General features: G+C 36.0%; 3 protein-coding genes across 3 annotated transcripts; 2 read left to right on the top strand and 1 right to left on the bottom strand.

Moving 5' to 3' along the window:
* Positions 1 to 2,489: 2,489 nt before the first annotated feature.
* On the top strand, positions 2,490 to 4,163 carry LOC110793145 (uncharacterized mitochondrial protein AtMg00810-like). Its single transcript, XM_056829445.1, has 5 exons — positions 2,490 to 2,498; positions 2,830 to 3,582; positions 3,701 to 3,846; positions 3,964 to 4,000; positions 4,149 to 4,163. Exons 1-5 carry the CDS (start codon positions 2,490 to 2,492, stop codon positions 4,161 to 4,163), a joined length of 960 nt encoding a protein of 319 aa, XP_056685423.1.
* Positions 4,164 to 4,688: 525 nt separating this feature from the next.
* LOC110793139 (protein transport protein SEC23 E) lies at positions 4,689 to 14,264 on the top strand. The gene is made up of 12 exons (XM_021997979.2): positions 4,689 to 5,736; positions 6,470 to 6,643; positions 7,400 to 7,561; positions 8,136 to 8,278; positions 9,980 to 10,055; positions 10,236 to 10,408; positions 10,534 to 10,615; positions 11,646 to 11,723; positions 12,118 to 12,279; positions 12,361 to 12,624; positions 13,298 to 13,402; positions 13,687 to 14,264. Exons 1-12 carry the CDS (start codon positions 4,915 to 4,917, stop codon positions 13,834 to 13,836), a joined length of 2,391 nt encoding a protein of 796 aa, XP_021853671.1. The 5' UTR covers positions 4,689 to 4,914; the 3' UTR covers positions 13,837 to 14,264.
* Positions 14,265 to 14,584: 320 nt separating this feature from the next.
* On the bottom strand, positions 14,585 to 20,147 carry LOC110793140 (aldose reductase). The gene is made up of 8 exons (XM_021997980.2): positions 19,862 to 20,147; positions 16,286 to 16,336; positions 16,077 to 16,150; positions 15,901 to 15,988; positions 15,563 to 15,769; positions 15,365 to 15,436; positions 14,944 to 15,183; positions 14,585 to 14,862 (listed from the first exon to the last, which is right to left on the bottom strand). Exons 1-8 carry the CDS (start codon positions 20,006 to 20,008, stop codon positions 14,752 to 14,754), a joined length of 990 nt encoding a protein of 329 aa, XP_021853672.1. The 5' UTR covers positions 20,009 to 20,147; the 3' UTR covers positions 14,585 to 14,751.

Here is a 20,147-nt window from a genome sequence, read left to right as displayed (position 1 = left end):
GTTAGGGAGGATTTGTGGTTGGTGGATTTGATTGGTTGACATTGATGCATGCTCGTTAGATTTTGCCTTGAATTATGTCTTTCGTTTTGAAATATGTTAGGGGTGAAGTTGATCTTGTATTCATCGATGATTTCCTTGCTTAGGGACAAGCAAGGATCTAGCTTGGGGGAGTTTGATATATGCGTTTTATATAGAGTTTTTACCCCCGTCCCTTAGTACTTTTTGATCTCAAATGAGCTATTCGGAGCGATTTTTAGTACTAATGTGCTCCTTGTAGTGTGTTTGTAGCTTCAGGTTCATCATTGTAGGAATTAACATATTTTTGTGCATTTCCTACTTATTTGAATCAATACAAGAGATTATATACTTTCGAGAGCGCAAACATTGAGTTGGAAGAATTTTCATGCAAAGCGAATAGTGAAAGAAGTAGAAAACTGAATGTCGTCCACTCTTTTGATCATAACTCATGTTATACAACTCCAAATGCAGCGATTCAAATTGGGTTGGATTCTAGACTTCAAGAGCTTTCCAACGAGTGGTCACTCGCCTAATTCCGACTTATAACGAAGAAGATATGGTGTTTTTAAGATACGGGATCGTGCAGTTTGACGAGCAGATCGTCCGATCGGGCGGCCCATTGCCCGATCGGGCGACGACAACCCCTGAGCGCGAATTTTTGCTTTGTTTCCGGTTTTTTTCTTCTACTTTTGGGCAAGACTATAAATATAGCCCTTAGACATATTATTTGGGATCTTATTTTTTCTAGTACCTTAGTTTATTGCTTAGTTTTTATTTTTTCTCTAAACTTTTGTTAATTACTTTTATTATTGCTTTCAAGTTTCAAACTTTAAATTTCATCCTTTGTTCTTCAATTTGGTATTTATTATTTCTTTCCTTCTTTATTCAATTTTAATTATGTTTTCATTAATCATGTTTTCTTTGTTTAAATTAAATATTTGTGAGTAGTTTATATTCTAGGGTTTTGGGAATCCATGAATTAATATGAAGGGATGATTCAATGTTGTTGATTGTTGGTATTGTGGTTAATTCCTATTGATTGATTTCATTTACTATGCGATTAGATTTGCGCAGGTCTAATTGTATTAGTCTAGCAATATCAAGTTAAGATTCGAGAGATGCAATTTGATGTTTAGGCTTGTGTCAATAGGTAGAACTGGGATTAATACGTAGCGAGAGCCCGTTAATTCTAAGTCTATGATTAGTATCGATTCGAGAGAGCATGCTAATCTAATTAACTGTTCTATTGATTATTAATATTGTTTATCATCCCGGATTGTTGTTCATTGGTGAACCTATGCCCTAGACCTCTTAATATCTTATTTATTCCTCTTTTATTATTGTCTTAGTTTTAATATACAAATCAACCAACTTTCTTGTTTCCCAATAGTTTAGACCTTAGTTTTAATAGTAGAAAGAACGCTTGTTTCCCTGTGGATACGATCCTGACTTCCCTTGCTACCTTGTTAGTGGAATTAGGTTTATTTTTTACTAGGTGATACGACTTTAGCCTGTCATATGACAACCAATCACAATATATAAGATGTTAGAAAAACTGTTCAAAAAGTTCATGTGAAGAAAAATTAGTTATAATCTCTAGTTAAAAGCATTTACATAGTTAAACAATGTAATACACATATTATATGATAAAAAAATCTAAATATAATCTCTAGTTAAAAGCATTTACATAGTTAAACAATGTAATACACATTATATGACCAAAAAAATCTAAATTGTAGTACTAAAGTAAAGAAAATTAACATGTAAATCTCACTCCTCCTCCACTTCTTCTTCCTCCCTCTCTCCCCCCTTCAACCCCAATTCAATTCAATTCCCTGCAACACATTTCCTCTTTCATATATTTTGCGATTCGCATTCATTTCAATTTTACTCTTCCCAAATCCCATTTATTATTCTAATAATTATTCTCTCTTCTAATTTGATTTTAATTTATATTTTAATTTAATAAATTTGTTATGATGCTCTGCTGCTGCACTTCATCTGTGTCAATTTAATGGATCTGTTGCAGCCCACCTATTCTCTCTCCTCAACCCACCATTTTTTCTCTCCTTCAATATAGCAAAACCCAAAATCCGAACACCCATTTTCTCTCTCCTAAAAAATGAGCCCCCTTTGCTGCATTGCCCCAGTTTTAGTCAATCGGGAAAAAAAACTCCACCGGAAACGTGATCGGGAAACCGAAGGAGACAGGATTCGAACGGAGCGTTGATGTTGGTGAAGATTATCGATCTCTGAATCTTCTAATTAACTTGTAAAACATATCCATCTTTGTTTCTTCGTCTTCGTACTCAAATCCATTTGCTGTTGTTGCATGTGATCTTGATTTTGATATTTCCTTCTCCATTTTTGATTTCATCATCTAACTCTACTTAATTTCAACCCTAACAATTTTTTCCCCCCTATTGGAAAGGGCAAGAGCCGAAGAGGCTTTTGATACGACTGTTAGTGGAATGGTTTTGGTATTTATGAATAAAAGTAATTGTGAAATGTTTACCTAGCGTAATTTCTAACTTAATTTATGGCGTAAATTTTTGTGGGCATTGATTGCCTGGCGTAATTTCCTTCACTTGCTACTATAAAAAACTGGAAGGTACAACACTTAGATGTAAACAATGCCTTTTTTCATGGATATATTGAAGAAGAAATCTACATGAAGCCTCCTAAGGGGTACAAGAAAGGAAATTAGGTGAAGTTTGTAGATTGATCAGAAGCATTTATGGTTTAAAACAAGCATCAAGAGCTTGGAATTCAGCCTCGAAAAGCTTCCTTCTGAAACTTGGTTACAAACAGTCAAAGAAATATTATTCTTTGTTCACAAGAGAAGAAAATGGTAATCAAGCAATAATACTTGCCTATGTGGATAATCTACTAATTACTGGATATGATGTAAAAGCCATAAAGCATTTGGAGCTGAGCTTGGATAATGAATTTACCATCAAAGACCTTAGCGAATTGAGCTTCTTTCTTGGAACTGAGATTGACATAAATGGCGATGGTACATTGTTGAACCAGAGGAAGTATATTGTTGACATCCTCAAAGACAACGGGATAGATAACTGCAAAATAACAAGGTTACCTTTTCTTGAAGGAATGAAATTATCCACTGTTAGTGGAGAAGTTTTGGAAAATCCTGAGACATACAGAAGAATCATTGGAAGATTACTTTACTTGAATATTACCAGGCCTTACATTTCATTTTCAGTGCAGCAATTGTCTCGGTTCATGCAATGTCCAAGAAAACCCCACCTTCAGGAAACTCTACATGCCATCAAGTACCTTAAGGGTACTATCCATTGGGGTTTATTCTATCCTAAAACTTCAGAGCTAAAGGTTGAAGGGTATTCAAATGAAGATTGGGGAAGCTGTGCATTCAGTGCAAAATTTCTCACTGGATTTTGCATCTTTATAGGAAGATCCATAGTCTCTTGGAAAACCAAGAAGCAAAAGACGGTGTCAAAGTCTTCTATAGAAGCAGAATATAGAAGCATGTCTCATACCACAAGTGAAATAGTGTGGGTATATGATATCTTGAAAACTGTGAATGTGAGCATTCCTAAGCCAAGCATACTCTATTGTGACAACAAATCAACAAAACACTTATCCCAAAATCTCATTTTTCATGAAAGAACCAAGCATCTTAACATTGACTGTCGTTATGTAGGGATTATATAGAGCAGGGGTTCCTAGATACTACTCATGTTTAGTCAAGCTTGCAACTAGCAGACATCATGACAAAGTCTCTCACTCAACACCCGCACAACTTTCTCTCTTTCAAGTTGGGTCTAGTGACAGATCCCCAACTCCAACGTACTTGAGGGATAGATAGTACACACGTACTGTCACATGTTATTCATGTGACCAGTGTGCTTGTTTTTGTGGCAATGTTTCATTGACCTTATTGGTTGATGTGATGTCCTCTTTTAGTTGGTTGTTTACCTATGTTAGAATCTTCTTAGGGATTGTAATAAGCATATAAATATATGCGTGATTGATGTGTGCAACTAACAAGAGAGTTGGTACACAAAATCAGTGTATTAACAAAGCAAAATGAATGAAATGAAAGCAATAAGTTTGCTGTAAAAGCTTTCTAAAACTTTTGTTTTCTACAGGCAGTCCAGGAATGATCAAGCACAAGTGCCATCGTGTCAGGCCAAGTCGTGCCTTTGTGCCTAAGACTAATTCACTCAGTTTAACGTGTTTTATCGTACTATGTCTCGTCGTGATTTTTAAAAAATATAATAAATAATTGCGGCCCGATCCTGACCCACGACCCACGATTTCATACTCGTGTTGGAGGGTCGACCAGGCCTGGAGCTTACCAACACCTAGTTGTTTGTTGAATTCAAAATCCATCAACACCACTTCTTTATTTTTAGGATAACTCGAGTTAGACTTTAATAAAAGATAACGCCTAGTAAGACTCCTTTCAAAACTCTTGCTTAAGATCATAATAACTCTCTTATCAGCTGATCATTATAATATACGATGAATCGTTGACGTATTACACTGTATAAGTGGTATTATGTAATTATGTATGTGATAGGGCTATTGGTTAGTCCATGAAAATAGCACGAGTACCCTCAATTAATTGTACTTGGATTCAAAATTATTTAGAGACACATATATAAAGGATCATATGACGCAAAAAAATTGACTTTCCTTCTTACAATTCTCCCTTCTTTCTTCACCTCTTTCTCTCTCCTCCGTCTTTCCTCCATCATCATCATTCATCCCCGGTGACCCTCTTCCCCTCCAATTCTTCCGGGGTTACCCAAAATTAAAAAAAAATTAAAAAACCAAAAAAAACCCAGAAATTATTTTACACAAAAATCCAGAAAAAATTCATACCTTCAATCAGAATTATCAATATCATCAATGGCGACACCCGACATGATGGGCGGAGCACAACTTGCCGCCGCAGATCCAGAAGGAATTGACGGTGTTAGAATGTCATGGAACGCCTGGCCGCGAACAAAGGTGGAAGCTTCGAAGTGTGTGATCCCAATCGCAGCATCAATATCTCCGATCCGCGCACACCAAGATATCCCCACCCTCCCTTACGCCCCACTCCGATGCAAGACCTGCATAGCCGCACTCAACCCCTTTTGCCGCGTCGATTACTCCGCAAAGATCTGGATCTGCCCCTTCTGTTTTCAGCGAAATCACTTCCCACCACACTACGCCGGCGTCTCGGAACAGAATGTCCCTGCCGAGCTCTACCCGCAGTACACTACTATCGCTTATTCTACCTCCCCGAACCCAGGGGACCCACATGGGCCGCAATCAGGTGTTCCATCTGTTCCTCCAGTTTACCTCTTTGTTCTTGATACTTGTATGATTGAGGAGGAGATGGGATTTGTGAAATCGGCGTTGCGAAGGGCGATTGTTTCTGTACCCGATAATGCGCTTGTTGGCTTTATATCGTTTGGTACTCAGGTGCATGTTCATGAATTGGGGTTCTCTGATATGAATAAAGTTTACATCTTTAGGGGTTCGAAGGAGATTACTAAGGATCAGGTGTTGGATCAGCTTGGATTGGGTCCATCCTCGCGTAGAGCAGGTGGGCCTGGCCCGGCCGGTGCTGGCCCTGGTGGGTACCCTAGAGGTGGGCAGCAGGTTATGCAGAATGGGTTGCCTGGGTCCGGGGTAAATCGTTTCTTGTTGCCGGCTTCTGATTGCGAGTATTCTCTTAATGCGGTGAGTTTTATGTGCGAATTGATGATGAGTTGTGGTTTATTTTGACAATGCAAGTGGAGTAAGATCTTGAAATTGTGATATTATTTGATCAAAATAGATGATGAAGTTTGTTCAATTTTGATGATATAGTGTCTGGTTGTGGTCAATTTCTCTAATGTAGCACGATGAGTTGTTTTGGCTGTGAATTTTGTAAATGTTATGTATATGGTTTGCAATTATAGGTTTTTCAGGTCTAATTTGAATTGACTGTAGATTTTTCCTTGTTGAGAGTGTTTTGCTCATCGTCTAGGAAGTGACCAAATTCTAAACATATTCTAGGAAGTGATCATAACTTTCTGGTTGATTGCATTATTTTACGCCGCGACCATTGACCAGTCTAGCAACTTCTCCCTTTTGGTAGAGAGTTGCATTTTTTATTAGGTTGTATCAAAGTTCAAGCTTTAGCCTTTTAGTGAAATTTTTTATGCTCTTGGTCTCAAATTATGTGTCTAAGATAGCGAAGTTGGAGTATCAAGTAACTCACATGGGTACTTGAGGTGAAAAGAAGAGTCAAAGCTATGTAGGCTCTTGTCAAGTAAATAACTTTCAAGTTTTCACTTTTCCAGGCAGAGCAATTTCACCCTTTTTTCTTTCTCTGATTCAAGCAAACAACCACTTATTTTTTTGAAACTTTGGTGAATTGTCTAATATGGGATTGATTTAATACTGAATGTTGTGCGTTTGTGAATTTTAGTTACTCGATGAGCTACAGAGCGACCAGTGGCCTGTTCCACCTGGTAGTAGAGCATTGCGGTGCACGGGTGTGGCATTGAATGTGGCTGCAGGGTTGCTTGGAGCTTGTTTGCCAGGAACTGGTGCTCGGATTATTGCTTTGGTGGGTGGTCCTTGCACAGAAGGGCCAGGAACGGTATGTTTGTTTTGCAACTTATTAAGTATCATGCACTTTCTTTAAGACAATTCCAATCTTTTGTCGCAATTAGTAACATGAACAGGTGTGCTTCTATAGCTTCTATAATGATTTACTTGCCTGTTATAGTGTTAGCTATATTGTGTCATACGCATAGAATGAAGACTAACTGAAAAGGAAACGTAATTTACCACATGCCACTGTATCAATTCCAAGAGACAAGGTGAGAGAAAGTTTAAAACAACTACAGTGGTGGAGCCGTGGAGGGTTATATTCATTTTCCATATTTTTGAAGATCTGGGCTTAATGTTGAAATTGGAGCCAAGTCATGATTTAGATACTTGGTGGGTTTCTCATTAAAAATATCCTCTCCTTTTTTCCAAAGTTTTTGAATGGGCCAGCCTATGTGCTGGATAGAATGGAAACTATGGTATGTTGTGAACTATTGATGATCTATCTATACATGGGTTGGAGGGAGCACCAGGCAGCCACTAACTGAATGACCTCCCTAATCAAGTTCCGTCTCTCCTCTTGTTTTTGTCCACAGCTAATGCTTCTTAAGAAAGTGAAGGTTTCTTCAGCCTGCACTCTTCCTGTTGTATCATGAAGTAAATTTTGTGTCGTTTAGGCAACTTATGGTGTTTATAGGCTCATGCCTAAGCAAGTTTTTTATTTATCCTTTTATTTACCATGCATTGTGCATAATGGATTGTCTTGTGATATGTTCCATCTAAAATCTCTTTGTTTCTTATGCAGATTGTATCGAAAGATTTGTCAGAACCTGTTCGTTCCCACAAGGATCTTGATAAAGATGCTGCACCCTTTTTCCAAAAAGCAGTGAAATTTTATGATACTTTAGGAAAACAGCTTGTTAGCCAGGGTCATGTCTTGGACCTCTTCGCGTCTGCACTTGATCAGGTCTGTCATTATTTGTTGTCAAACACTTAAAACTTGTAATTTCCCTTCAATTTTTTTCCGCTATTGATTGAATGTATTGGTAACGCGTGACTTGTTCAAATTATTCATGTTGATCTAGCATATTGTGTGTATTGGGTTGCTATTCTATACAGTGTGTTATGTTTGCTTTTTCCTGGATGGTCTGCTTTAGGGCATTGTGACAGTTTATTTCAATTGCTATTTTGTTTCCTAATAATGTATAGGTTGTTTTGGAACTATGGTAAATTTCTTACTTTTCAAGTTAATCTTTTAGCTTACAAGTAGCATCTTATTGTAAAATTTTCCTTCAGTTGTGTGTCATGAATGTAATGGAGATTCTTATAAAAAAAGAAGTTGAATGAAAATTGTCTACAGCTTCTGAAATAATCTGTTCACCATCACAACACTGATTTGCTCACTCCCATTATTCCAATTTAGTTAAAAAGCACCTCGTAGAATTGGTAAATGCTACGTTGCTACATAAGGCTATGCAATTTTCTATTTGCACAGTTAAGATTTCCAATTTGTTCAGTAACTGAATCATATTACTTTGAAGGTTGGAGTGGCAGAGATGAAGGTTGCTGTTGAAAGTACTGGTGGTCTTGTTGTGTTATCGGAGAGTTTTGGTCACTCAGTGTTCAAAGACTCCTTCAAACGCCTTTTTGAAGAAGGAGAACATTCTCTTGGCTTATGCTTTAAGTATGTATTTCTTATTTTTAAAAACGAAATTATGTTTGTTATGTCTGGTGTTCTCCCTTTTCTCAATTTGTTGTTTCTTTTGTGCTACTTTTTAAAGACTTCAATAAAGCTTCGGTTGGTACAACAACATATACGGTGTATGTCTTTTTATAACTTAAGTTGTTTTAGATAGTCATGTGTCTTTTGGGGAGGTAAACAGACTTCCCTGGTTACTATTTCCAGTGTGCTGACATTCCAGAATGTGGCAATTCTGCTGCTCCGATAGAACATATAATCATGGCATATTTTATATCCCTTGGCGCTGCAGTGTCTGTCTAGTGAGTAGTGGCTGGTGATCCTGGGAATATGGTCAACCAAGAAATGTGGCAAACAGAACTATCATTGGTATGGTTATAAAAATCATCTGTGGATTCGAAACAAGTTTTAAACCCACATATACCTTGATAGTTCTGTTTCTGCAGACTTGCTGAGTGGCGAGGAAAGAGAAATTTTTAGCTTGTACTTGAGCAATTTTAAAACTGTTGGGCATTGTGAACTAAGGGCAACAAGAAGCTTATTGATTTTGGTGTTCAACAAAATGTAAGGATTTGTAACTAGATCTTTAGCGCAAAATAATATGGAGTATTTTGTACTTATAAAACCATTGGCAGCTAGAACGTAATTACGTCTTTTACTATGCTAAGATTCCTGTGTTTTGGGATATTTATGATAATGGTGAATGGGTTTTATTTATTTGATGAATGCTTTGAAGCAGCGATTACTTCTCAACCCTGTTATGATATTAGGGAAGTTTTTTGAGAATAAATAAAGCTGACATACCATTGTTGTCACTTTTGCGTACCTTATCTAGAAAAGGAGTGCCCTTGACCATAGTGGCATTGCAGTACATAATCTACATATGTTCTTTTTAAGTGTTGGGTCCACTCAAACAAGAGGATTGTTTTCACTAGATTCAACAAGGATTTCGAGTGAACTCCTGTAGGATCTACAAACTTTGATGTTCGGCTATGGTTAACATATCCAAGTCTCTGATCTTGGTGGCTCATTATACTGTAATTTTGGAATTGCTTCTAGGTGAGCTGTGTCATGTGGATAATCAGAATGACGGTTATGAGAGTTTGAACATTGTAGAGACCAATGCTGTGATATTGAACAACTTTGACTTGGAAGTGACTTTGAAGAAGAGTCGTCAAGGGTGGAGTGATTTTGTTGGTCACTGTTGTCGAGCTAATTGTGAATTGTGACAATCATTATCCAGTTGTATTCTCCTGATTACGTGCTGAAAGAAGACATATTGTCCATAGTTCAGTAGGTTTGAATTGTTACTTATGAACATCGCATACTCATCTTCATGCTCTTGTGTACCTCTTGCATTTGCTGCTATCATAAGAACGAAGGAACTTTAGCATGGTTCATTGAGCTGTTAAGAGCAGTATTTTTCTTCAGATGACTGAGAAGATCACTTCAAGTTTAGGCCTAAGATTTAGAGTTTGAGTTCATGCTATTTTCAATTTTGTGGCTTTCTTTCCTTATTTATGTGGTTTTTTCATGACTACAAGATCAATTTATGTTTTTAGTGTGCTTTTGCTATCCTTGTCATGTTTGCTACTAAGATAGGCCATAAGTTTTAAGGTACCTATGCATTTATAACAAAAGATATCTTTGATTTTTTGCTGATACTGTCATTCTTTATTACTCTAGTGGCGCGCTTGAGATATATTGTTCCAAGGATATCAAAATTCAAGGCGTTATTGGACCTTGTACATCTCTAGAGAAGGTTTGGCCTTAAAACTTTGAAGCTTCCTTTACAGTTGCTGGAGAGTTGTCTTATATTTATTCTTCAATTTCACCTTGAATATTTCTGGAACATTTCTCGTGTCAAGGTTTGTGGGCTCAGGAAAATTTTCGAAGTAGGTTCAGTTATGCAACCTAACTCTGTCACTTTTCATCCTTGCAGAAAGGAGTTGCCGTAGCAGATACAGTAATTGGACAAGGAAATACAACGGCTTGGAAGTTGTGTAGTCTTGATAAAAATACTAATTTGACCGTCTTTTTTGATATTTCATCTAGTGAAAAATCAAATCCTCCAGGAACTATGAATCCACAATTGTACTTGCAGTTCTTGACCAGGTCAGTTGCTTTGGTGATTAGATGACTCATACTTGTCAATTGTTTTTGTCAAACATGGACCCTGGATATTTGTTTCCTTTTTTTTTGAAACGGTTCTGGATGTTAAATGTTTTATTTCTCGGCAGTTATCAGAGTCCAGATGGTCAAACAACGCTTCGCATCACTACCGTAAGTAGAAGATGGGTAGAGAGTGTTGTTGGTTCAGAGGTATGTTGCTTGAGAATCTATTTCAGTTTCTGTTTTCTTTTTCGTGCTATTATCGGCGTGATTTGCTCCTTCCTCTCGTTGTTTCTGTTACACATTTTACTCGATTTTCTGTAAACTTCCTTTTCTCTAGTTTATATAGTGTGGCCCAATTTTTTTTATATTAGCTTCATAAGATGTAGAATGGTTGAACTTTTGCAGCTTTTCTCTTGTGTTTTGTAATATATTTTGAATATTTAATGATGGAGCTTGCATATACAAATTTTGGATAATTACTATCTTACTTCGTTAAACGATGAATGTTTTCTCTTACTTAAAAAATATGATTTTGTTAAGCTGTTCAAAAGGATTTTACTTTTCCTGAATAATTAACAAAAATCTATGTGTTTCCCCTTAATGCCTTTATTTTACTTTGCAACTTACGAGTACTGTGCCATGGAATTTTTCCAAACCCCAAGCAAATATAAGTTAAATCTCAGAATCGAGCTATACCAGTTGATGCTTTTGTTCTGTCGTAGTTTATAATCTGGCAACTCAGAGTCACCTGTGGAGTACATTGTATTTATGCATTCCTCATATTCATATCAATATGTAGAGGGACGTTAAATTACATTAGATGGACTTATGGTTTGGTTGATAGGGGAAAATTTACCCCTTGGGATAGTGAGTCAGCCGACTACAGAGCTGGATGCTGCTATTTATCTGGCTTTGTTTGTTGAGAATTGAGATGTACTACTCTAGATGTTTCTTTTTGTTACGGTTACTATTTATAAATTATAATGTGAATATGCGATCTCTGTGAGTTATCAGTTAGAATAAACATTTTAGTCAGTAGAAGATAAGAGCATTATTCTTTTATAGTATTTTTGATGTCCTGTCCAGATAGTCATATATTCAGTAGAGCCTTGTTCAATAAAGTTGTAAAATTTGAGTGGGCTACTGTCTACGTTAGTTTGTTTAGTTTTGTTGTTTTCTGAGCTGAATATTTTGGAAACGTAGTGGCCAATATTAAGACAGGAGATTCTGTTTGCAGGAACTTGTACAAGGCTTTGATCAAGAAACTGCTGCTGTGGTAATGGCTAGATTATGCTCACATAAGATGGAGATGGAGGTATTTTTATTTGTCCTTGGCTCTGTTAACTGCTTTTTTGGTTCCCAATTTGAAGACTTGTATCTGATTGTATGTAACTATGTATCCTGGCATCCCGCTTATAAGAAAGGGGCTTGAGCCGTTATATGAACTTCTCATTTTTCCTATTAGTGATTCCTATTTCTGAGTAAGTTTACAAGTCGCATGAAAAACCTGCAGACAGCCTTATGCTAGTTCATTTAGGATCAATTATGGAAACTTCAGTGTTCACTTTCCCTCAGGCCTTAGTCGTATTGCATGTTTTCTGTATTTGTAGCCTGTGCTCACCTTTTAATATTACTGTTGAGATCATGTTTGCTGTAGTTTCTGTTTCTTGGTGTAGATCTTGTGCCTGATGCCGGATGTCTTATTGCAGGAAGGATTTGATGCTACGCGGTGGTTGGATCGGAATTTGATACGTCTTTGCTCCAAATTTGGTGACTACCGTAAAGATGATCCAACATCATTTACACTAAATCCTTGTTTTTCCTTGTTCCCCCAGTTTTTGTTTAATTTAAGACGGTCACAGTTTGTGCAGGTACTAACTAATGGGTTATTTATTTACTTGAAATTAAGTTTGTATAATGGGTTTTAATTATATGTTATTGTCTTACAACAGGTTTTCAACAATAGTCCTGATGAAACTGCCTATTTCCGTATGCTGTTGAACCGTGAGAACATTACTAATGCAGCTGTGATGATCCAGCCATCACTTATATCATATTCCTTCAGTATTCCGCCATCTCCAGCAATGTTAGATGTGCAATCTATTGCAGCTGACCGCATCCTTTTGCTGGATTCCTATTTCAGTGTGGTTGTTTTCCACGGCATGACAGTTGCTCAGTGGCGCAATTCGGGCTACCATAATCAACCTGAACACCAGGTCTGTTCATCATTTTTGGATGATAGATTATAGCTTTGTCTCAAAGGTTCTTTTTGCATGTATTCAGGATCAAAGGAGGGGTATTTGGTGCAACTAGTCTAAGGCATTATTATGTTCTCTTTCTCTTTTCTCTTGGGGCTGGGACTGACACAGAGGGTGGGGCATTATGTCCTACATCTTGTCGTTTCAGGATGGCATTAAGTTAAATGAATGCTTTGGTGAACTTTCACTTATGTCTTTTGTTAAAAGCTTGGTTTCGTTTAACATATCAAGTTGAGGTAGTCTAATACTCTAATCAAACAGTTTAGCTTAAACTAATCTTGTTGACAATGGCGGATCTTAGGTATGGCTGGGGCGGGCCTGGCCCCCCCGGCCGAAAAATTTTGTAGTGTATTTTTAGTTACGGCCCCCCCTAAAATTTGTGTGTAATTGTATAATTAAATAGTATATTGCTTAATTTTTTTCTACCGGCCCCCTTCATAAAACCGTTCAAGGTCCGCCACTACTTGTTGAGGTAACTTAGTTAGTTAGTGGTGACAAATTGAAAAGTAAAGACTTAGTTGTGTGTTCTAGGAGTTAGAAAAAAAAATACTGGTCCATTGTCTATATCTTGTACAGTTGATCTCTGACTCTGTAAACCTTTATTTATTAGCATCTGTGATTTACTTTTCAGGCCTTCAAAGAATTATTAGAACTTCCACAAAAGGATGCTCAGATGATCATCCACGATCGTTTCCCTGTCCCCAGATTGGTTGTTTGTGATCAGCATGGGTCTCAGGTTAGCACATTTCTGTGTTCTCATAGAATAAATGAGAAATTAATTTTGAATAAATGAGATGATGCAGTTCCGTGTATCATGTACTTGTTGTTTATTTTCTTACAAGCACTGGGCATGGTGTTATTCTGAGTGAAACGGTTTCTGAAGGGGCATTATATTAGGAAGTGAAAATTGTTAATAAGATTGTTGTGTATGTTTAGTAGAGTAAATTTATAATGGCATGTCTTGTTTAGTATTACCTTAGTTATTTAACTGGTGCTGCTTTTGGGTACAACGATGAACAGGCTAGATTTCTGTTGGCGAAGTTGAACCCGTCAGCAACATACAACAATGTGAATGAAATGGCGAATACTGTGTCGGATGTTATATTTACGGACGATGTTAGTCTTCAAGTGTTCTTTGAGCATCTTCAGAGATTGGCCGTGCAATCTTGATGGGATTGGGATTGGGATTGGTCCCCGTTGTACAAGTTATGTTAAAACAAAAGCGTAGAGTGGTGAAATATCTTCTTGGGTTCTTATGTTGTTAACCTCTCTCAATGCCTTGCTAGTGCCCTTGGGTTTAAAGATAAATGTGGACATATATATATATATATAAATATAATTCTTTTGGGGGGTGGCATTTCATCGAGGTTTGACACAATAAAGAGCGAGAAGCCCATTTGGCTCTTTATGTCATACAGGAAGACACAGTTGTGAGAATATATCACTTGTTTCAGGCGGCAGCTTTTTTAGTCAGGATAATTTTCATTTCTCTTGTAATCGTCACAGGTTTTATTTTGTTTAATTTTTTGAAATTTTTGTAATTGGAATTCATCAGGTTTTATGTAGTGCATTTGTTCCTAGACTTAGGAGCATACTCATGTTTCTGTCTCATTATCTTTCCTCCAAGTTCCAAACTGTAGAATACCCCTATTTGTTTTTCATGTTTGGACATATTTCTCGAATTTTGGTACAGTTCTTGTTTTCCAACCCTTGGCCTTAGCGAGGGTTGAAAAGAAGGAAAACTAAGGATTTCTTGTAGTTTGTTGATTCTCTTGTGGTATTAACAGATTTTAAACAGCTGAGTCGTGCTCTCTTTGTTCAGGATGTATTTTACAAACATTGGCGATTATCCTTAGTCCACTATGCGCGCCTTGATTCCCGTAAAAGCTTATTATGTCGAACAAGTAAGTTTAAACCATTTCAAGCGAATAAAACATACAACATATATAGCCATGTACTATAGTAAACATTTGATACTGAGAACGTTACATTTTATTGAAGAGAAGTGAAAAGATGACAACACAAGGCATCTATTAGAGTATTAGATAGATTCTGCACTCTGATGACCTGAGAAGATGTTTTAAATTAAGGAGCAAAGTTGATAGGAGGATTATCTTCAAAGTCCCACAGCTCGTCCACACTCTTGAATGGCCCATCCTTGTTAACAAACAGAGTTTCGCCGTCCATAACTCGTTTCTACAACACGCCCAAAACAAGGTGTTATTTATCATAACCCTTAGCGAAAAACCATTATTCAAATTCAGAGTTGAAGATTACCTGTTGTTTGATGGTTGAAAGAGCATCGAAGTCTTCGTCAGGTAATTCCCACCCGAAAACATGTATGTTTTCCTTGATTCTTTCCGAGTTACTCGACTTAGGAATGACACTGGTCCCTCTCTGTATACCCCATCTTATTAGTATTTGAGCTGGGCTCTTTTTTAGCTTCTTTGCCACTTTCACCACCACTGGATCATTCATTAAATCTCTCTTTCCTCCTGAACCCAACGGCGAGTATGCCTGCGCAAATTATAACAACTATCACCTATTATCTATTAGGGAGTATATATCTAGAATAACCAGCCATATTGTCCATAGTTGATGTGCTCTTATCTCCATAGTTGTATCATATTGTCATATACTCTATTTTCAACACACGCGACTACTTAAGAACATAGTTCATGCTATAATATAATCTTACAGTGACATGGATCTCATTCTCCCTGCAAGCATTAAACATTTTCGCATTCCTCCATCCAGGGTGCATCTCCATCTGTAATGCAAATTCATCACTTTCTTCAAAACCAAAATGTCAGTACGTTCAACTTGAAAACGTACTCTATTTTCATCTACTAATTAATCTTGTACATACGAGTAATTCGTATTTATAGAATAATACCTGACAAACAGAAGGCTTAACAAGAGCAAGACTCAATAGCTTGGTAAGCTTTGTGACAGTGAAGTTAGAAATGCCAATGTCTTTAACAAGGCCATCCGCGAAAAGCCTCTCCATTTCTCTCCAAACACCTTTCATGTCAAACTCTAGCACGTCCCCTGCTTTCGGTGGCCTGCTTGCTCCTTCCTTTAACCGAAAAGGCCAATGGATCTGCATACCACGAAATTTACTATTGTTACTGATATTGTATCATAAATATATATATGTATATATAGATTGATGAAAACGTTGAAAAGAGGATCAAAATGCGATTAACGACTTTAAGGTAAGATATAATGTACAAGGTAGAGATCAAGATAATCAAGTTGAAGTTGTTGGAGGGTGTTCTCGAGTGCAGGTCTAACCCTCTCTGGAGTCAAATCAGTGCACCTACAAAACCAATCAAAAATGGATGACTTAATGTTTTTTTTTTGAAAAAAAAGAATTCGTAATGTTCATAAAAAGGTTGGAAATGAACCATAGTTTAGAGGTAATAAAAAGGTCCTTTCTCTCAAGTCCAGCATGAATTGCAGCCTTGATGCCTTCACCAACCTGATGTAAATTTGATTTTGCAGTAAGAATGGAGTTTAATCAACTTGTTTTACAAGAAAATTTGTTAGAAATGCAACAAAAACACTACTACAGAGTAATTAATATGCAAATTTTAGTATTATGAAGAAAATATACCTCCTTCTCAACCCCATATTCCCAGGCTGTGTCAATATGCCTGTAACCAGCCTGCACCAACACTTGTGAATTGTGATTATCCAATAAAATAGGGAAAAAAACATACGTAGTACTCGTTATAGGAAAAGAACCGAGTCAAGTGGAGATGGAGAAACTAAATAACTTTAACTTATCAATTTCATCTCTTTATACGGAGTACTTCATAAGGTTTGTTAACCTCGATAGTGAAAAAATACAATGAAAATTTCAGTGTGTTACCAATCAATTGTGTGACAAAGAGACTACTCCATGTCACTGTCATAATTAAAACAACTTGACTTTCACGTTTCATGCTTGCAAACTCACTAAGTTAAACCATACATACCTCTGTCTATTTATAAGTAAATATTGTAAAAATTTTGAGATAGAACTAACAAGATCGCGCACGATTATATTTTAAGTTATTTTTAAATCACCAAAGAAGGTGAATATAGAATATGCAAATGGTGCATATGTTCACTTAGTTGCAACTAGTCTTATATGCACGCATAAGAAGAAGATTTGTGCTATTACATTTAAACCTGAAATAACATGTAAAAAATATAATATAAATGCGATGCGTGCGAATATAAGAAACATATAAATTAGATAGAGTCGAACGCTATAAACAAATTGATTAAAATTGTAAGAATTTATTTAAGGGGCTAAATGGATTAAAAAACTGTTCCTATTGGGTAGGTTGTCATTATATTCTCTATTTTTTAAATGTGGATGATATTTTAGTAATCCAAGGGACACACCAAAAGTGGATTTACTTAAACAACCTCACATCTTCACTTATATAATAGAGATTAATATAAACGGAGAAAGTATGTTCTTATCCTTAGTTTATTGCAACAATTATTTTATAAAGAAAGTTTCACAAATATTGGAACTTTTTCCCTTAAATTGATTGTATTAACCGGTTTGACCTGTAGTTTGTATGAAAAAAATACTTGACAAATTGAAATTGCATATTCATACTTATCTTCCCTTAAAATATTAAAAAGAATAACCAATATTTCCCTTAAAAGATTAAAAAGAATAAGTGAATAACCAATATTCCTGGAACAAATGACCTACAGGAGCGACCTAGCGCCTTTAAATGTATTTTCTTGGCTCAAAATTCCTTTTCAGCCCTCTTTAACCAGAAACTCCAATCGGACATTTCCAAATCATCAAACTATTTTCTATTGCGTTTGGATCAAACATAACGAAATTGTATCAACATATCGGGTGTTTGGTTGAGAAATAAGTTTTTTTTTGTATGTACGGAGACGAACTTTACTGAATCAATATGTATGTTAAGTTATTCAATTCAACTACGCATGTCAAATGTTTTACCCCTCTCAGGCAGGGGTGCAAACGAGCCGAGTAGAGAAATACCATGTTCATGTTTATTTAATTTAGGCGATCCGAACTTTCAACCGAGCTCAAAAATTTGTCCAAGCTCATTTCGTTTAAGAGATTTTGTGTTCGTAAACGATCCATGAACGTCTCGTTTATTAATTGAGCCAAGTTCATAAACGGTGTTTTTCCTTAAATGAGATTTGCGCCATGAGAGTTTAATCAATTGAAAATATAATTTTGAAAATGTACTTATTCCGCCATTTAATTTCAAAATATTTTTATTTTATGATATATTTTTGTAGATGTTAAAATTAAAGTCAAAGTACAATTTTTAACTATAAAACAATTATACATGACAAATTTAATAATGAATATAAATAGACGATTTTGGTCATGAACATATAAATGAGTTGTTCATGAACCTAAATGAACGAGTATATGTATGTTCATGTTCAAACTCGTTGAATAAACAAGGTTCAAAAGTTATTCAAGCTCGGCTCATGTATTGAGCTTTAATCGAGCCCGAACCCGAGTAGGTTATTGAGAGTGTCGACTCATTTGCACCCTACTTTCAGGTGACATGAGCCCACTTTGGGACTCCATGAACTCCACAGACTCAGGCCCGGCCCTAGGGGGTAGGCGAGGGGTGCGACCGCCTAGGGCCCAAGGCGGAAAGGGGCCCAAAATAATTGTCTATCCAGTAATTTAATACTGATAATAAACAACGCATTAAATACACATGTTATTTCCTTGGCTCATTGGTAGAAAGTAACTTCTAAAGTTATAGTATCTACTAGATTAACTGGTATTTTTATATGCTCAAAATGAACCTTTATTTTCAAAAACTATCTCTTTACGCATATTAATTATCTTATAATTAAGTGAGTATTTATTTTATTGAAATATTTCAAGAAATCAACTAGAGCCGGATTTTGAAATTCTTGCAGGAGATATAGTAAGTTTTTATTGATATGAATTCAACAATATAATGGATTTCACAAAAAAAAAAAATATTTCTGTTAAAGACGTATTATTTTGAAAGGGGCCCAAATACCTTATTTCGCCTAGGGCCCTCGAAAGGTCAGGACCGGGCCTGCACAGACTTGTGTTGATCATTTTGTTGGTTATACAATAAGTTGGGTGAAGAGAAAATAACAGAAGTTGTTAAGTTGATGTAACATAGGTACACAAGTTCATACCATGTTAAAGAGTTAAAGTGACACGAATACATTGAATAATATACTAATACCACCTCAGAGTTCATGTTCTAGCCTCTATGGCACGAAGAAATGAGCTCTAAGCTCTGGGTTTTCTTGCCAAAAGAAAGAAAAAAAACATCCTAAACAGTAAACACCTCACACTCCGTAGCTCTTAAACCTATGACCCAAGTCAGGGTGAGAGTTAAATTAAAGAAAAACTCTTGTGTGCCCCCGATCTACGGTATTTTATTGTAGATCCAAATATAAAAAGTGAACCAGACCAAAGATAGAAGTGACCTTATTTGAAGACTAAAGTTACCTTACTCAAGTATAAATGTGACCCTAGCCATTGAAAAGATACAACCCTAACAATAAACATTGAAGTCCCCCGATTAAGAGTGATATGCTTGTTACAAGTTATAATTATGACCAATACAACACCAACAATGAAAATATACACCAATACATAAGTCTAATATAAGTAGTAGGCTACGTGAATTTTGACCCCATACCATGTACAATATTATTTGTTCTACATTTGAGCTAATACCAGAAAATAAGGTAACTTATAAGTACAATAAAGAGAACTTATAACATCAATAAGGATAACTAACAGAACAGATTAGGTGCGGATAACCTTCCTCCTTTAAAAGGCCACATAATATATTATCGTAGATCGATCTTTCTGAAAAATTTGTGTTATCAACTAAATAATATTATCAATTTAAAAGGATGAAAATCTAAATTTGTTAAATTTTAAAGACCACAATTTAACTATTAAATATTTTAATAAAATATTGACATGACATTTGAAGGTTTTAAGAGAAGTCCCTTGATCTTTCTCTTAGAATAGGTAAGTTAACATAATACAAATATCGGAATTATATTTACATGACGATTCCTAATATAGCAACATACAACAATCAAAAGTATTAAAGCAAAATGTAAAAATTGAGCTACACAAAAGTAAAATAAAATAAAATGAAGAAAACGAAAAGTAAAGATATACCTCAAGAATAGCAGTTTGAACAGAGTAACGAGCTTGAGAGCCAGATTGCCAAGTCCCCAAACCAAGAGATGGGATTGAATGACCACTCGTCATTAATCTAAAGTAGTTCATTTTCTCATTTGATTCGATAAATGTTGCTTGATGCATTTTTATTTTTCTTCAATTTCCCCTTTCTTTCTATTTGGCCCTTGTTTTAGAAATTTAAAACAATCCAGGTGTGTAGTTAACCACTATTTATATTGATATTAGAGTATCAGCCCGTTAGCCACGTAGCTTATATGATCAC

Source organism: Spinacia oleracea, chromosome 5 (genome assembly GCF_020520425.1).
Source record: "Spinacia oleracea cultivar Varoflay chromosome 5, BTI_SOV_V1, whole genome shotgun sequence".
NCBI classification, from domain to species: domain Eukaryota; kingdom Viridiplantae; phylum Streptophyta; class Magnoliopsida; order Caryophyllales; family Amaranthaceae; genus Spinacia; species Spinacia oleracea.
This window is presented reverse-complemented; position numbering and strand designations above follow the sequence as displayed.